Source organism: Erinaceus europaeus, chromosome 12 (genome assembly GCF_950295315.1).
Source record: "Erinaceus europaeus chromosome 12, mEriEur2.1, whole genome shotgun sequence".
NCBI lineage: Eukaryota > Metazoa > Chordata > Mammalia > Eulipotyphla > Erinaceidae > Erinaceus > Erinaceus europaeus.
The window spans coordinates 78087379-78104857 of NC_080173.1; the positions used below are offsets into that span (position 1 = coordinate 78087379).

A 17479-nucleotide genomic window follows, 5' to 3' on the forward strand; every position below is an offset into this window, starting at 1 on the left:
GGAAAAATGAGCTATAAAGTGAAATTGGCTCGTTGGAGGGTAAGACTAGCACACACAGGAAACCAGTTGCAGTGAAAAAATACTATCTGGGGCGACGCCAGAGGCATATAAAATCATCACAAAGGGAGCCTAGTACTTAGTAGGTTTCCGCTGAACCTACAGGAGAACCCTTTCATCACGAAAACTCGAAAATGGAATAGGAAGACTCTGCTTTGTGAGGTAGCCAAGCTTTCTCGGAGGGTTCCATTCTTTTCAACCGCTAGCGGGGCGCGGGGTTCGAAGCCAGGCTGGCTGGCTCGGGAGGAAAGGGGCGCGGAGGGAAGGACTAGCTAAGGCGTCCCTTGACTCTTCCAGGTAGATTCTTTAGAACCTTTTTTATTCTCCCTCCCCACCGCCGCGTCCCGGAGTGCTTTGATTCTTTCGACTCAGTTCTGAGCTTTAAAGCGCAACTGGGAAAAGATTAAGCGTGCGCTTCAGAGTAGAGGAGAAGCGGAGCAAACGCAGAGGAAAGCGGCCGGAGGGAAAGGGAGAGAAAGGAGCCTTAGCGCAGGAAGAGAGTGACCCGAATCGTCCCGACTAGAGGGAGGCACGCCCGGAGGGAGCCGGCCGCTTTAAGGACAGCCCCGCCCCCTGCCTGACGCGAACGCAGTCCGGCCTGCGATTGGTGGAGGCCGGAGGGCGGGATGGGGTTGCTAGGCGCGGAGGGGATCCGGCGGGCCCCGGCCTCCCGGAGCGCCGAGCCGCGGGAGCGGATCCGAGCTTAGCCGCGCTGCTGGAAGATGGCGAGCGCCTGGGACGCGCGGCCGCCCAGGCGGCCAGGGCGCCTCCCGCTGCTGCTGTGTCTGCTGCTGCTGCTGCTGCCAAGCCCGGCCCGAGCAGCTCACATCAAGAAGGCGGAGGCGACGACGACGACGGCGAACGCGGGCGCCGAGGCGGCCGAGGGCCAGTTTGACCGCTACTACCACGAAGAGGAGCTGGGCTCGGCGCTGAGGGAGGCGGCGGCCGCGGGGCCCCCGGGCCTGGCGCGCCTCTTCAGCATCGGCAGCTCGGTGGAGGGCCGGCCGCTGTGGGTGCTGCGTCTCACGGCCGGGCTGGGACCGCCGCCCCCTGGCAGCGACGCGGGGCCGGATGCGGGGGGGCCGCTCCTGCCCGGCCGGCCTCAGGTGAAGCTGGTGGGCAACATGCACGGCGACGAGACGGTGTCGCGCCAGGTCCTCATCTACCTGGCCCGCGAGCTGGCGGCTGGATACCGCCGCGGGGACCCGCGCCTCGTCCGCCTGCTCAACACCACCGACGTGTATTTGCTGCCCAGCCTCAACCCGGATGGGTTCGAGCGCGCCCACGAGGGCGACTGCGGCTTTGGCGACAGTGGCCTTTCCGGGGGCAGCGGCCGCGACAACAGCCGCGGCCGCGACCTCAACCGCAGCTTCCCGGACCAGTTCGGCACCGGGGAGCCGCCGTCCCTGGACGACGTGCCCGAGGTGCGCGCCCTCATCGACTGGATCCGCAGGAACAAGTGAGTGGCCCCCTCCCCCCTCCTTCCCTTCCCCCTCCCCTCCTCCCCCAGACCATCGGGGAGCCCCACCCCCGGCGTCAGGCACCCAGTCGGCGCCCAAACGGTGCTCGCAGGCCCCAGGGGTGACAAGGGCGACACCCCTTAACGGAGCACAGGACCGCTTAGTCTTCTAACCCGCTAATTGTCTGAGAAGTGCTTGCCTGCAGGCTCTTTTTTTTATTTTTTTATTTTTTTATCCCCACCCCCAAAAGGATGTAAAGAGAGACTTTTGGCCGCATGGGGAGACTCCTTTCTGCTTCACGTTTTCACAAGATCATACAGAGTATGAACGATGCAAGAGACCTTAGTATAAATAAGCCTGGTCAGCTCATTCATTCTGTAGTTGAGCTGCCAATACTGCTGTGATGGTATTGCGCCGAGCTCCCTGCCAAGTCCTCTCTGTGCATTGCGATATCTCCCTGTATGCTGACCGCAACCTGGTGAGGTGGACACCATGAAGAAGCCTGTTTTGCACTGAGGGTCAGATGGGTTAAATGATCTGCATAGTACAGAGTGCGACTGGGACTCAAACACGGGCAATCTGATGCCTACTACTCTCAACAACCGTGGAGGGAGCCCGTAGTCCAGAAAGGATAAGTGACACACCCAGCTCCTTCGCTTTGGTTGTTTGAGAAACTGGTTCTCTTCCAGCCTGTACCTCTGACTCAGCTAGGGAGCATATGGCTGGAGCTGGGGAATTGGCAGATTTGGAACCTTCATCTGTGAGCAGCTTCATTTTAGACGCTGAAGGTTTCTGCTGCCATTTGTTGCATTTTGTTAGCGTGGGCTAAGGTGGAATGGTTTAGTTGTCACTTAATACACATCTTCTTAACTTCATGGCAGCCTCATTAAGTACAATGTGCCATTTTAAAAAAATAAGAACTAGAAGTAGGAGGACCTGAAGAAGTTGGTGGATAACAAGAGATGATTGTGCAAATAGGAGTTTGTGTTTATGTAACCAGTAAATTTTACAGAAACTGTTGCAAAAGGCAAAATGTGTTTGGGCTGCAGTAACATGGATAGTCTCTGTGAAAGAGGTAAAACTCAAGCGGAGTCTTGAGAGAGGGGTAGGATTTTCAGCAAAAAGGAAGAAGAGAGGAATGAAGGGCGTAGGGTCCTGAGTTAGCATAAGTCTGGGTTGTACTGTTCACTGTTCCCTTTGCCAGCATGCCCCCATTTTCACATCTTCATAAGGCTTGTGAAGCAGTAGTTAATGTTTCCATCTTATTTGAAGATTTCTGAGTGACAGATGAAAGTAATAATAAAGAAGTTGCTCTATGGGGCCTGGCATTGTTTCTATGAGATTTCAATCATATATAGAAGATCTAGACAATCCAGGGGTATTATGACAATTCTAGATCCTTTTTTTTTTTTTTGCCTCCCACCTTTTACTTTATTAATCCTTTTAAGATCAAATATAGATACTTTATTCCACATATATTCACGGGGAAGTTTTTAAATTTTTTTATATTTTATTTATTCCCTTTTGTTGCCCTTGTTTTATTGTTGTAGTTATTATTGTAGTTATTGATTTCATCATTGTTGGATCGGACAGAGAAATGGAGAGAGGAGGGTAAGACAGAGAAGGGGAGAGAACGATAGACATCTGCAGACCTGCTTCAGCGCTTGTGAAGCGACTCTCCTGCAGGTGGGGAGCCGGGGGCTTGAACCAGGATCCTTAATGCCCTAATGCCCGTTGTTGTGCTTTACGGGAAGTTTTTTTTTTTTTCCTTTAAAAGAGAACTATGTCATGACCTTTGAGGAACTATAAAAGAATATGAAATGACTACACATTTTGTCAGATGCTGTGATGGTCAGGACTTTTTGGAAATGATATATATCAAATGCACTGTCTGGATTTCTTAAATGACATGTTTAAAGTGCTTCATGGCAATCTTTGCAATAGTATAAATTCTGTGACTTTTTTTTTTTTCTATAGTATCTGCTCTTGTGACCAAAAATGAAATGAACTTTGTCCTGGTGCAGGTCACCCTGAAGCTATGCTAAAAATGTGAAACTTGGGGGTGGGACGGTAGCACAGCAGGTTAAGCTCACATGGCTCAAAGCACAAAGACCTACCTAAGGATCCTTGTTCTAGCCCCAGACTCCCCACCTGTAGGGGGGCTGCTTCACAAGCAATGAAGCAAGTCTGCAGGTGTCTATCTTTCCCTCCCACTCTGTCTTCCCCTCCTCTCTCCTGACAACAACAACAACAATAAGAATAACCATAACAACAAAAGGGGAAAAATAGCCTCCAGAAGCAGTGGATTTGTGGTGCAGGCACTGAGCCCCAACAGTAACCCTGGAGGCAAAAAGAAACAACTTTAAATTATCTTTTTTGTATTGTTAGTATTTACTAATTATAAATCACTATCATTTGGACCAAAAGATTTTTCTTTTTTTCTTTTTGGTCCTGAGCCCTTATGGACATGGTTTCACTGTTTTTAGGCCCTTTTAAATATTTCATTCAGACACTGTGATGGTCAGGACTTTTTGGAGATAATATATCAAATGCACTATCTGGATTGCTTAAATGACATGTTTAAAGTGTTTCATGACAATCTTATTTTTATTAGTGATTTAATAATGATTAACAAGATTGTAGAATAAGAGGGGTACAATTCCATATAATTCCCACCATGAGTTCTGTATCCCATCCCCTCCATTGGAAAGTTCCCTATTTTTCATCCCTCTGGAGTATGGACCAAAATTCTTTTTTTTAATTTTTATTTATTTTTCATTTTTTATTTATAAAAAGGAAACACTGACAAATAAATAGGATAAGAGGGGTACAACTTCACACAATTCCTACCACCAGAACTCCGTATCCCCTCCCCTCCCCCTGATAGCTTTCCAGTTCTTTATCTCTGGGAGTATGGACCCAAGGTCATTGTGGGATGCAGAAGGTGGAAGGTCTGGCTTCTGTAATTGCTTCCCCGCTGAACATGGGCATTGACAGGTCAATCCATATGCCCAGCCTGCCTCTCTCTTTCCTTAGTGGGGTGGGGCTCTGGGGAAGTGGGGATACAGGACACATTGTTGGGGTTGTCTGTCCAGGGAAGTCTGGTCAGCATCATGGTAGCATCTGGAACCTGGTGGCTGAAAGTAGAGAACATATAAAGCCAAACAAGTTGTTGACTAATCATGAACCTATAGGTTGGAATACTGCAGATGAAGAGTTAGGGGAGGGCGTCTCCATTTTTGTAGATAGCTAGTAGGTCTATTTTAGTTATATTCCAAAGCGCCCATGACTATACTAATTTTTTTTTTCCCCCTGAGTCTGAAATCTGATATGCAGGTGGATTCAAGTTATTGTCTGGGGAGATGATGTCATGGCTGGAAAAAGGACCAGAAAGCTGGATCAGGGAAGAGAGTAGCTCCCAAATATGGGAAAGGTATATAAATACTATTGACTTGTAGACCCCATCGATTTAATGTGATCTGGGGCCCATATTCAGCTTAGGAGCCTGTGTGACTTCTGCATCCCTGTAGATCTAGCTCACATTCTATGGTCATAAGTAGGAACGTTTCAAACTAAACAAATTTCAGGACGCATCTTCCTCAGGTGGAACATAGACTATGTTGTTCATCCTCCCTTCAGTTGATCCACATTGAGGGCAAGGTCCTATGGGGGTCCACAAAGGAGTCTTATTATGTTCTTCCTGATAGAGATGACTGGTAATATTGGGGAGAGGGATTCATTCGAGGTCTAGGCCCATCATGTCTGTTTGGGAATCTCAGGACTCTCCAATTAGGGCCCCAGCTGATGGAATGGCCTGATAGTGACTAAAGAGTCATCATTAAAGTATGCCAATCTCTTGCCCTTATTCAGCGTTTGCAGTCCTTGCTTTGATAAGGTTAGCTTTGGAGTAAGTGAGGGAAGTGTAAGAGGAAGTAGGTGAGGGGGGTATCTAAGTCTAAGTAGACAGTATTTTATTATGAACTTTATACTGACTCACTACAGACTATTATGTACTTTTGCTTTCAGGTATATATTTTGCCCTAGTTTATGGATACATGTGAACCTATGCTCTATCTCATGGGACCTGGTCTATATCTAGGTTTTGGAACTTTGTTAGGAAGTGAACCATCTGGAATGGAATTAGTGAATTCTATGAAATGGAAGGTCTCACCTGAGTAATGAGGCTGAAGGGTTGACATTCCACACCTGATGTTTCTAGACACAGTCTGAAGTGAAGCATGCTGAGGTGGTACTCATTGCATTGATTGAGTTGGGATCGGTGGATGCAATATCATTTGGTATGAATTGAGAGAAGCATGCAGGAAAGTGAGCCCCACCCTAGAGGTTCCAGGACTGGGGAAATATAGGCTATATAGGAAGCGGGAGATTAGGGTTTAAGAAGGCAATAGATTGTTATTACTACAATCATATTATTTGGCAATTGGGTTAACTTTGAAAAATCCCTTTGTTAGGATTTACTATGTCATGCACAACATCACCATAATTTATGTCCTTTGACATTATTTGTATATAGCTGTGCCACTGGTTGCTTCTGTTCTCCCTGGTCTAAGCTTTTAAGAGAGTCAACATATCAAAGACTCAGCCTATGGTTTGAGACATTCAATCAGTTTTCCCCTCATATTAATTAAATAGTGGTTTATATGACTACAAATCAATAGGAGTGTACATAAACACCATTCCCACCACCAAAAGACTGTGTCACATCCTATCCCTCTCCCTGCCTCCCCCTCCCCCTTGAACCCAGAGAAGTTAGGATGGCATAGTAGCATCTGCAACTTGGTGGCTGAAAGGCAGTAAGATTAAAGCAGGAAAAAATTGTTTAATAAATAGAACCCAAAGGTAGGAATAAAGCAGATGAAGCTAAGGGTTTTTTTGTGGGAAGAAGCTAGGAAGTATATTTCAGGTATGTTCCAAGGGGCCCATGACTTTAGTACTTTTATTTATAAAATGGAAATATTGACAAGACTATAGTATAAGAGTGGTACATTTCCACACAGTGCCCCCCCCAGCTCCAATCCCCTCTCTTGTAGCTTCCCTATTATTTATTTATTCCCTTTTGTTGCCCTTGTTTTATTGTTGTAGTTATTGATGTCATCGTTGTTGGATAGGACAGAGAGAAATGGAGAGAGGAGAGGAAGATAGAGAGGGGGAGAGAAATATAGACACCTGTAGACCTGCTTCACCACTTGTGAAGTGACCCCCCCCTTCAGGTGGGGAGCTGGGGGCTTGAACTGGGATCCTTAAGCTGGTCCTTGTACTTTATGCCACCTGCGCTTAACCCGCTGCATTACCACCCAACTCCCAGCTTCCCTATTCTTTATCTCTCTGGGAGTATGGATCCAAGATCATTGTGGGGTAAAGAAGGTAGAAGGTCTGGCTTCTGTAATTGCTTTTCTGACTTTAATAATTTTTGTCTGAGCCTGATAGAAAACACACAGGTAGACTAAATGTATTGTCTGGGAAGTTGGTGTCAGAGTTGAGAATAGCACTAGAAAGTTGGATCAAGGCAGAGACTAGCTGTCCAATATGAGGAAAGTATATAAATTTCATTAATTTTAAATCTCCTCAATCTGTTCTAGGGCTCATATCTATTTCTGTTTAGCACAGGAACCTGTATAACCTCTGAGTCCCTGTCAGTCTGAGTTCACATTCCATTGTTACAGCTAGGAACATTGTAGGCTGCACTCATTTCAGGACCAATCTTCCTGGAGTGGCATAGTATGCTGACCCAGCTTCCCTTTGGAGAGAGGGTCAGTCACTACCATTGCTGTTCTATATTGAGGGCAAGGTCCTGTAGAAACCCCCAACAGGGCTTATGATGATGTTCCTGATGGAAGTGACCAGTGGTGGTGGAGGGAGGGATCTGTTAGTGGTTTAGGCCTATCATATCTGTGGGAAAACAAGGATTCCCTGACTAGAGCCCCAGGTGATGGGGCTCAGGCCTACTTTTTCATTCCGATAGAGAGGTAGGAGAGATACCACAACCTCAGAGCCTCCTCCAAAACCATAGCACCTCCCATGTGATGCCAGGATGTGAATTTGCTTTGTCTCAGACTTTTTTGTGAGGATTTTGAAAGCCTAGGAATTCAATAACTAAGTATTATCCTAGTCATACTTGTTTGTATAGCAAACTTTACTTTACAAATTACTTTACAAATAACTCTATAATCAGAAGTGAATATAGGTGCCTATATAAGGTGAAATATATATTTGAACTATTATGCTAGAAGCCACACAGAATTAATTTGGAGATCGATTGTATTTATAAGATCTTGTTATTGTATTTTAATACATTAAACAGTGAGTTCAAATATTAGGAAAGGAGCAATATTTGATACTGAAGATTTGCAGATATATTTTAAATAAAATTTGAATTGCTATGCAAAGTTGGCTTGAAACAGACTAAAAGTATTACTTTTATAGCCATTATAGTAGGTCTTCTTCAATGGGTGACACTGGTATTTTCAAAATATGTAGCTGGCAGTATGGAAAGAGCTAATAATTGAAATTTATCACTCAAAGAGATGTTGAATATTTCACTGTTCAAAAATTATTCAATTATACCATTTTAATCACAAGTGTTGCCAAAAAAAAAAAAAACCAACCAGCAGTTGTATTAAATACAGAATCTTGTATTTAAATTTTTTAATTAAAAAGACATATATGTTTACTTATTTGAGGTACCTGTTTCAGTCTCTGAACCCTCACCCCCAGATATATAATCAAAGCGGCATGCTTCCTTAGAGTGTTTTAACTACCTATCCATTTTACTTTGCTAGCACATGAGGACATTTTTTATGTTGCTTAAATGAAATCATGTAATGCCTACAAGATTTGGCAAATAGTTGCTAGCCAAGTAAATTTGTTACTTGATAAAACTGCCAGCCTTCTTGTAACTAGCCTAAAGTCAGTGGGTGGGAAGAAATACTTTAGTTATTTTAGGCATACAAACCAGAATGTGAGGCAGAAAATATCTGAGTGGGAAGATAGCACATCCATAGGAAATGTGCCTTGCCAAGTGTGGCCTGAGTTAACACAGCAGAACCACATGAGTGCGCCACGGCACTTAGGGAAGCCATGAAGCTGTGCTGTTTCTCCCTTCCTCTGTGTTTCTTTTGCTTTTGGAAACAAAAATAATGGAAAAGTTGGCACTAGAGTAATGAAATCGGGATAGAGTTAGAATGTTAGAATATCGGGAGTCTGGCAGTAGCAGAGTGCGTTAAGCGCACGTGGTGCAAAGCACAAGGACAGGCCTAAGGATCCCGGTTAGAGCCCACAGCTCCCTACCTGCAGGGGAGTCACTTCACAGGTGGTGAATCAGATCTGCAGGTGTCTCTGTCTTTCTCTTCCCCTCTCTGTCTTCCCCTCCTCTCTCCATTTCTCTCTGTCCTATCCAACAACGACGACAACAATAATAACTACAACAATAAAAAAACAAGGGCAACAAAAGGGAAAATAAATAAAATTTAAAAAGTGCTTTAAAAAGAAAAAATGTTAGAATGTGTCCTTATTTTTGTTTCTGTATCATCCTGTCACTCAATGCAGTGGAAATGGGGAGCAAAACACTAGAGTCTCCATAGCACTGTGATTCCCTAAGCAGGCTGCTGGGCATCTCCAAAGGAATGGATATTTGCTGAGCAGTTTATAAAGTAGCTGTCGTGACATTGGTGTGAAGATGGTATATATGTATTAGCCTATTTAATTCTTACAACAATCCTGGGAAAGTAGGTTGCATTCATCCTCATTTTACAGATGAGTGATAATGTAGGTGTCATTGAATTTATAGGCAGTAACTCCTCTTGAGCATATTACATTTCTGGTGAGTGACAGATCTGGGAGACTGAATGTTCTTACCCATATTTGCCTGACTCCAGCTTGTGCTTCTTGCTGCTATGCCAAATTGCATTCTCCTTTGGTGTCTGGAAAAGTGATACTTATGATTATACTAGTTTTTAATTAATCTCTTTTCATAGTCTAGTGTTTAATCACTTATTTTATTGGCTGAGTTCTGTCATACAGTGAACAGATTCTGTATTATAAGTAATTTTCATTTGATCTCCCTTGGGATGGTACTGATCATACTTAACATAATCTTTAAAATTAGACACACTTTATGTTTAATTTCTTTCAACTCTATAGAAAGGAGTGTTATATTTCAGTCCCTTTAGAATTTTTGCAGGTCAGTTTTTTTCAGTCACACAAAGCCAGAAACAGTAAAATATGTTTTAGGGGGCAAAGGGAAAAATATTTGTTTTAAACTCATAGTTATGATTTGAACTCTTATATGAAGTAAAAATATAGTAGAGCCTCAGCATGTTTTTGCCTTTGTTCTCCATAATAACAGGAGTTCTTGGGGAAGGACTGTGACTTACCTGGTAGAGTGCACACATTATCATGTACAGGGCCCTAAGTTTAAGCCGCTGGCCCTCACCTGCAAGTAGAGCAGTGCTGCAGGAGTTTCTCTCCTCCTTTCCCTTTCTTCCTCTCTTGCCTTCTCATTGACATATTAAATATCAAAAAGTATGATATTTATAGGAGCATCCTTGTCTCCATGTCAGTTTATTTTCTACTGGCCAAATGGAAACCTTGGGCTCAGAAAGAGAACTGCTTCGACAATAGTGCTGTATTGTTGATGTCTGAAAGCGGATCACTGTGGCAGGTGTCTCTCCCTCCCCCCAGCCTTCTAAAGTATGACTTCTTTCTTGAAAATGTGAGTTTAGTGCATTAGACATTGCAGTGAAGAAAAACACATCCTGTTTCAAATTAGACTTTCTATCTTATTTTTTGGATAGTGAATATAAAAAGCATAAAAGTTAGCAACTTTGTGTATTCAACAAATATTTATATAAGCTGTGCTACCTATGAATATTAATACATTATCAGATGTGTTGAATGTAAAAATATATATTGATTCAAATTATGTGAAATTGTCATTGTTCTGGTCAAAAAATGGTTGAATATTAGCAAGATAACATTGTTCAACCTGATACATAAATTTCAAATTCCTTGAATAAATTGCATTCCTTGAATAAATTACATAATTTGTACTTTTTCAGTGTTGAGAAGGTTTTTTTTTAAAGATTTTATTTATTTATTTATGAGAGAGAGAGAGAACCAGACAGCACTCTGATACATGTGTTGCCAGGATTGAATTCAGGACCTTATGATTGTCAAGTGCTTTATCCACTGCACCACCTCCCAGAAAATGCACTGCTCAGATCTGGCTTATGGTGGTGCAGGGGATTGAACCTGGGACTTTAGAGCCTCAGTGATGAGAGTCTCTTTGTATAACCATTATGCTATCTACCCCTGCCTTTTTTTTTTTTAACCAGAGCACTTAATCTGTTCTGGCTAATGGTAGTGGTGGGGGTAGGAGGGGACTGAACCTGGGACTTTGGAGCCTCAGGCATGAGAGTCTGCATAGCCATTATGTTCTCTACCCCTTAAATTTTTTACATTTATTTGAAGTTAACTTGAATTATAAAATCAGTTTGAAATTTAAATACAAATGCTTCACTTCAATTTTTTTATTCATTCTTTTCTACCTATCATAGCTATTAAGAGCTGTTTTCTAGAGCTCTAAGAGAGATATAGCTGTGTTCCTTTTTTAAAAAAATTTATTTAAGAAAGGATAAATTAACAAATCCATAGGGTAGGAGGGGTACAACTCCACACAATTCCCACCACCCAATCTCCATATCCCACCCCCTCCCCTGATAGCTTTCCCATTCTCTATCCCTCTGGGAGCATGGACCCAGGGTCATTGTGGGTTGCAGAAGGTGGAAGGTCTGGCTTCTGTAATTGCTTCCCCTCTGAACATGGATGTTGACTGGTCGGTCCATACTCCCAGTCTGCCTCTCTCTTTCCCTAGTAGGGTGGGTCTCTGGGGAAGCGGAGCTCCAGGGCATATTGGTGGGGTCTTCAGTCCAGGGAAGCCTGGCCAGCATCCTGATGGCATCTGGAACCTGGTGACTGAAAAGAGAGTTAACATACGAAGCCAAACAAATTGTTGAGCAATCATGGACCCAAAGCTTGGAATAGTGGAGAGGAAGTGTTAGGGGGGTACTCGCTGCAAACTCTAGTGTACTTCTGCTTTCAGGTATATATTTTGCAGTAGTTTATGGATACGTGTGAACATATGCTCTCTCTCACAGAAACTGGTGTATATCTAGGTTTTGGGTCTTTGTTAGAAAGTGAACCGCCTGGGATGTAATTAGAGAATACTATGATAGGAAAGGTCTCACCCGAGTAATGAAGCTGAAGGGTTGTCATTCCACATGTGAAGTCTCTGGACACAGTCTGAGCTGAAGCATGTTGAGGTGGGTGTTCCTTTTTTTTTTAATTTTTTTTTTAATTTTTAAGTATTTAACTAATTAATTAATTAATTAATTTAATTAATTAATTTTTTCGAGATAGATGAAGGGAGAAAGACACAGCGAGAAACACCAGAGCACTGCTCAGCTCTGGCTTATGGTGGTGCAGGGGATTGAACCTGGGACTTCGGAGTCTCAGGCATGAGAGTCTCTTTGCATAACCATATGCTATCTACCCCCGCCCAGCTGTATTCCTTTATAAAAGATGTTGTACTATTTTCTGTAGGCTTGTTTAATGATAATGTGATTTGGTTGTATTTCAAAGGTTTGTGCTTTCTGGAAATCTGCATGGTGGCTCTGTGGTAGCAAGCTATCCTTTTGATGATTCTCCAGAACACAAGGTCACTGGACTCTATAGTAAAACCTCAGATGATGAAGTCTTTAAATACTTGGCAAAAGCCTATGCTTCTAACCACCCCATAATGAAAACTGGTGAGCCACATTGTCCAGGAGATGAAGATGAGACTTTCAAAGATGGAATCACAAATGGTGCACATTGGTATGATGTGGAAGGTATGTGAAACACTGAATTTACTGTATTTCCCTTATTACTTTACAAAATTTACACATATTTATTTTGCCAGAGCACTGCTCAGCTCTGGCGTATGGTGGTACCAGCCAGGGATTGAACATAGGACTCCTGGTGCTAGTAGTTTTTTTTTTTTTAACTGTTTGCTGAAACTTCTAACTTTCAAAATGTTTATTTTTTATTTTGAATATTTTAAACCCACAGAGAAGTCTTTAAAGTTTATATGAATATCTGCCATGGTAATTCATTAACTGTTGTTATCTTTCCCCAAATGCTCCACTGCCTCCCTCTTCCCATTCTCTCTCTCACAACACATATATCCTCTTTTTTATAAAAAGTGAGTTGCAGATTTCATGACCTTTCCCCTGTAAGTATGTACCTTGGCATTACTTCCCAAGTTTAAGGGACATTTTTGTATACAACCATATACCATAGCCACAAAAGAGAAATCAGCAATAATGTAATACTAGTATCCCACATGCTCTCTATAACTCATATTTCTTCTGCTATCTCCCTAACCCTCCTTTTTAGATTAGAGCCAATTAAGATTCAAGCATTGCCTTTGAGTCATGTTTTATAGTTTCCTCGGTCCAGAACATTTATAATTAATAATCTTTTTTTCATACAGAATATCCCATATTCTAGAGTTCTCATTTTCTTCATGATAAAATTTAGAAAAAATTTTAGAGCTGGGGGCCAGGTGGTGGTGTACCTAGTTGAGTGCACATGTTACAGTGCACAAGGACCTGGGTTTGAGCCTCCCCATCCTTATCCCCACCTGCAAGGGGAAAGCTTTGCAAGTGGTGAAGCAGGGCTTCAGGTTTCTCTCTTCTTATCTCTCCCTTCCCTCTCGATTTCTGGCTGTCTCTATCCAATAAATATAATAAAAAAATTTTTTCAGGCATAGGTGATGGTGCACCTGGTTGAGCACATATATTACTATACATGAGAACCTAGGTTCAAGCCCCTGGTTCCCACTCACAGGGGGAAGCTTCAGGAGTGGTGAAGCTGTGCTACAGGTGTCTCTCTTCCCATATCCCTCCGTATCTTCTCTCATTTTCTCTTTATCAACAAAAGAAGGAAAAGAAGGGGAAAGGATGGGGAAAAGCAGTGGGCACTGAGCCCAAATGATAATCCTGATGGCAGTAAAAAAGTAAAAGAAAGGAAAGAAAATTGTTCTAGGAAGACCACTATATAGAATAAATCACATCAAGAGGTGCATGAATTCCAGGTTGTTAGTGAACAGCTTGGTTAATGTGATTACTACAGATCTTAACATATTGGGGGTCAGGTGGGAGCACAGCAGGTTAAGTGCACATGATGTCAAGTGCAAGGACCATCTTAAGGATCCCAGTTCGAGCCCCCAGCTCCCCACCTGCAGGGGAGTTGCTTCACAGGTGGTGAAGCAGGCCTGCAGGTATCTATCTTTCTCTCCCCCCTCTGTCTTCCCCTCCTCTCTCCTTTTCTCTCTGTCCTATCCAACAATGACAATATCAATAGCAACAACAATAATGACTACAACAATAAAACAACAAGGGCAACTAAAGGGAATAAATAAATATTTAAAAATCTTAACATTATATAAAAGCCCATTTCCCTTTGGATTTTTATATTTGGAGTGATCTTGTTTTGTTGCTTTTTAATTGTGGTATAATGTAAAATCAGCCACTTTTAAGTTTGTAACTAAGTGGCATTAATTATACCCACAGATCACCACTGTCTATTTGTAAAACTTTTTCATTACCCCACATAGAAACTCTTAAGCCATTAAGCAGTTACTCCCCATTTCCTTCTTTCCACCCACTGGTAACTCCTGATGTATTTTATGTCTCTTTGAACTTGCTTATTCTGGATATTTTATATAACTGGAGTCAGGTAATAATTGTCTTTATATCTGCCTTATTTCAATTAGTGTAATATTGTCAGTTGACTCATTTTCTAGTATCAGAACTATTATTGCTGAGAATTATTCTATTGTATATGTATCTCTCCATATATATGGAACATACATATATACATATGCGTGTATATCATAGTCTACATTTTATTTATCTGTTGGTGAGTATGGGGTTGTTTCTTTTGGTTACTGTGAATAATGCTACTCTGAACACTGGTATAAAAATACGTACTAAAGGCCTTGTTTTTAGATCTGTACAGTATATACTTAGGAGTGGAATTTCTGGGTGTTATGGTAATTCTTTTCAGCTTTTGAGGAACAACCAAATTACTACAGTGGCTATACCATTTTATGTTTTTTTAACTTTATTTTGCTTGATAGAACAGAGAGAAATTGAGGAGGAGGAAATGAGAGAGAGGGAGCCCTGCTTCATCACTTGTGAAGCTCTCCCCTTGCAGGTGAGGACTGGGGGCTTAAGCGTGGGAATATGTGCAATTAACCAGGTGTGCCACTACCTTGCCCCCCAGTTTTACATTCCTGTCAGCAATATGCAAGAATTCTAGTTTCTATAGAATGCCATTTTTAGCAGAGTTATTAAAGCAAGTTTGAAATGTTTACCTTTACTTTTTAAATGTTATCAAAATAGCTATTGAGTTCTTAACACTTGATAACCTTTGAATAATAACATTTTTGTTTTTATGCACAGGGTTAGACTATTTAAAAGCCAATAGGAAGAACAAGTTAGTCCTTGGAGATATCATCAGTTTTTCTTGTAGAATTTGCCTGTGCTGAAATATCTTTGGTGTTGACAACTTTTTAACCAAGGCTTCACGTTTCTGAGGTGGTGTTTTTCATGTAGAAAGAGAGGGGCAGGAGAGAGGGAAAGACATAGCACTGAAATTTCCCCGGTGCAATGGGGACTGTACTAGAACCTAGGTGGCATGCTTGTCAAAGCAGGTGTACTATCCAGGTGAGCTATCTTGTTGGCCTGCTCCTTACTTCTTCTTGGAAGTGAGTCATAAATTGTCTTATGACATGTCTCTTAATGTGCCTTTGTTTAGAGTCTTAAATTATTCTTTGGCTATTTATATCAAAAAACAAATACTCAAACTGGGTCCTAAGTTTGAAGATTAATATTTTACTGAGTTTTCTGATTTCCTTATAGTTTCTACTTCTTTTTTTCACTTTTTTCTTTTTTTAATATTTATTATTTATTTATTTATTCCCTTTTGTTGCCCTTGTTGTTTTATTGTTGTAGTTATTATTGTTGTCATCATTGTTGGGTAGGACGGAGAGAAATGGAAAGAGCAGGGGAGGACAGAGAGGGGGAGAGAAAGATAGGCACCTGCAGACCTGCTTCACTGCTTGTGAAGCGACTCCCCTGCAGGTGGGAAGCCAGGGATCAAACCTGGGTCCTTATGCCAGTTCTTGCATTTTGCGCCACCTGTGCTTAACCCGCTGTGCTACAGCCCGACTCTCCTGGTTTCTACTTCTTAAAAGAGGTTTAAAATACTAGAATTCAAATTTTCTGCCAATAACATTAGAGGTGACTTGAAATTTATTTTTGTAGATAAGGGGCAAACGAATTTTAATTCCATTTCATTCTTCAGCAAATATAATGAAATCTGACTTTGTGAACTAGTGGTTTTGTGATGTAGTTAAATTGCTGTGTTAATTTGAGATATTATTTTAAAACGATGGGCTATAAAGTTACTTTTTTGGGAAAAATGTGTAAATGATTAGAAGGTTATATCTTGCTAACAATTGATTAAGGAAAGTAAATTTATGTTGTGCTCCTTAATAAGAGTTTGCTGTCTTCAAAGTAAGATCATTTGGTTGAATGAGATGCCAGATTTGTCTGAGTCTTCAAACATTGAAAGAAACTACAACCTTGCTGCTATTATTATTAAGATTACCTTGAAAAGTAATTACTTTTTTGTTAAAGTATATTTACTTATTTCATGACAGTTTGGGGGAGGGTGATGCAGGCAGAGTCCAGAGCACCATTCCACTCTGGCATATGTGGTGCTGGTGATCAAACCTTCGGTTCAATCCTTACAAGCCCTGTGCTTATCTACTGGACCACCTTCCTAGCCACCATTTTAATGAGCATCAATTTTTCTTATGTTCTAGCTGCATGGACAGACATATTTGGAGATATTTCTTTTCTTTTTTTTAAGATTTTATTTATTAATTAGAAAAAAAGGAGAGAGAGAAAGAACCAAATATCACTGGGTGCTGGTAATTGAACTCAGGACCTCATGCTTGAGAGTCCAATGCTTTATCTACTGCACCACCTCCCAGATCACCATATTTTGAGATATTTCTTTTTTTTTTTCCACAACAAGGAAAATGTGATTTAATTCTATAAATTTTTGAGGTATTTCTGTAATGATTAGTGTATATCTCTTTCTACTTCAGCAGTGCAGTACCAGTATTTGCAACAGGAGTTTCATTATCTTATGTGGAGTTGTTGTGAAACCTTGTGATCAGGAATATATTAAAACCCGGATGTCCTGGATTAAATTTATTGACGCTGTATATAGACGGTCTAGTTCCAAGAGGTATCAACTTTGAGAGCAGAAAGGGAAGATAATGATTTAGTCTTTTGTTTTATAGGAAATCAGGTCCAAGAAATAGCACATACTGAATTGTTTATTTATTTAGATAATATTACTGAGCACTTGGCAATTCTGTATTAGGTGACAGGGATACAATAGGAACAAAACAACACTTGCTCTCAGGGTCCAGACAGCACTTTAGTAGTATGGGTTGTGGGATCATCTGCTCCCCACCAACTCTACCTTTATTTACGGGTTGACTCAGCCTAACTAGCTGCCTATGTGGGTGGGCCTTGTTTCTTTCAAATGTCTCTCAAACTTGCAAGACCCACCACTGGAATAACTATTCGGTGAACAACTCCTCCTCTGCTAAAAAATCTCATTATTGTAAGAGCTTGAGCTGAACTTATTCATGGAGCAGGCAGACTCCTGTTTTGTTTTACTGAGCCACAACGTGCTCATCATGTATCTGTTGTCTACCATTCTTTATCTTCTCTTCATAGTTTTGAAGACATGAAAATCATCTGATTGTTTATTATGTTTATTTTAAAGCAAATACAATGAAACTGAATTTATTTAAT

General features: G+C 41.6%; 1 protein-coding gene across 2 annotated transcripts in view; it reads left to right on the top strand.

Annotated features, from left to right (window-relative positions):
* Positions 1 to 247: 247 nt before the first annotated feature.
* CPD (carboxypeptidase D) overlaps positions 248 to 17479 on the top strand; it is a 71497-nt gene continuing 54265 nt past the window's right edge. For both annotated transcript variants that reach the window (XM_007520428.3, XM_016187004.2), the window contains exons 1-2: positions 248 to 1516; positions 12177 to 12424. In XM_007520428.3, coding sequence (XP_007520490.2) covers positions 780 to 1516; positions 12177 to 12424 — 985 coding nt within the window. In that variant the 5' untranslated portion in view covers positions 248 to 779. The remainder of the gene's footprint in view (positions 1517 to 12176; positions 12425 to 17479) is intronic.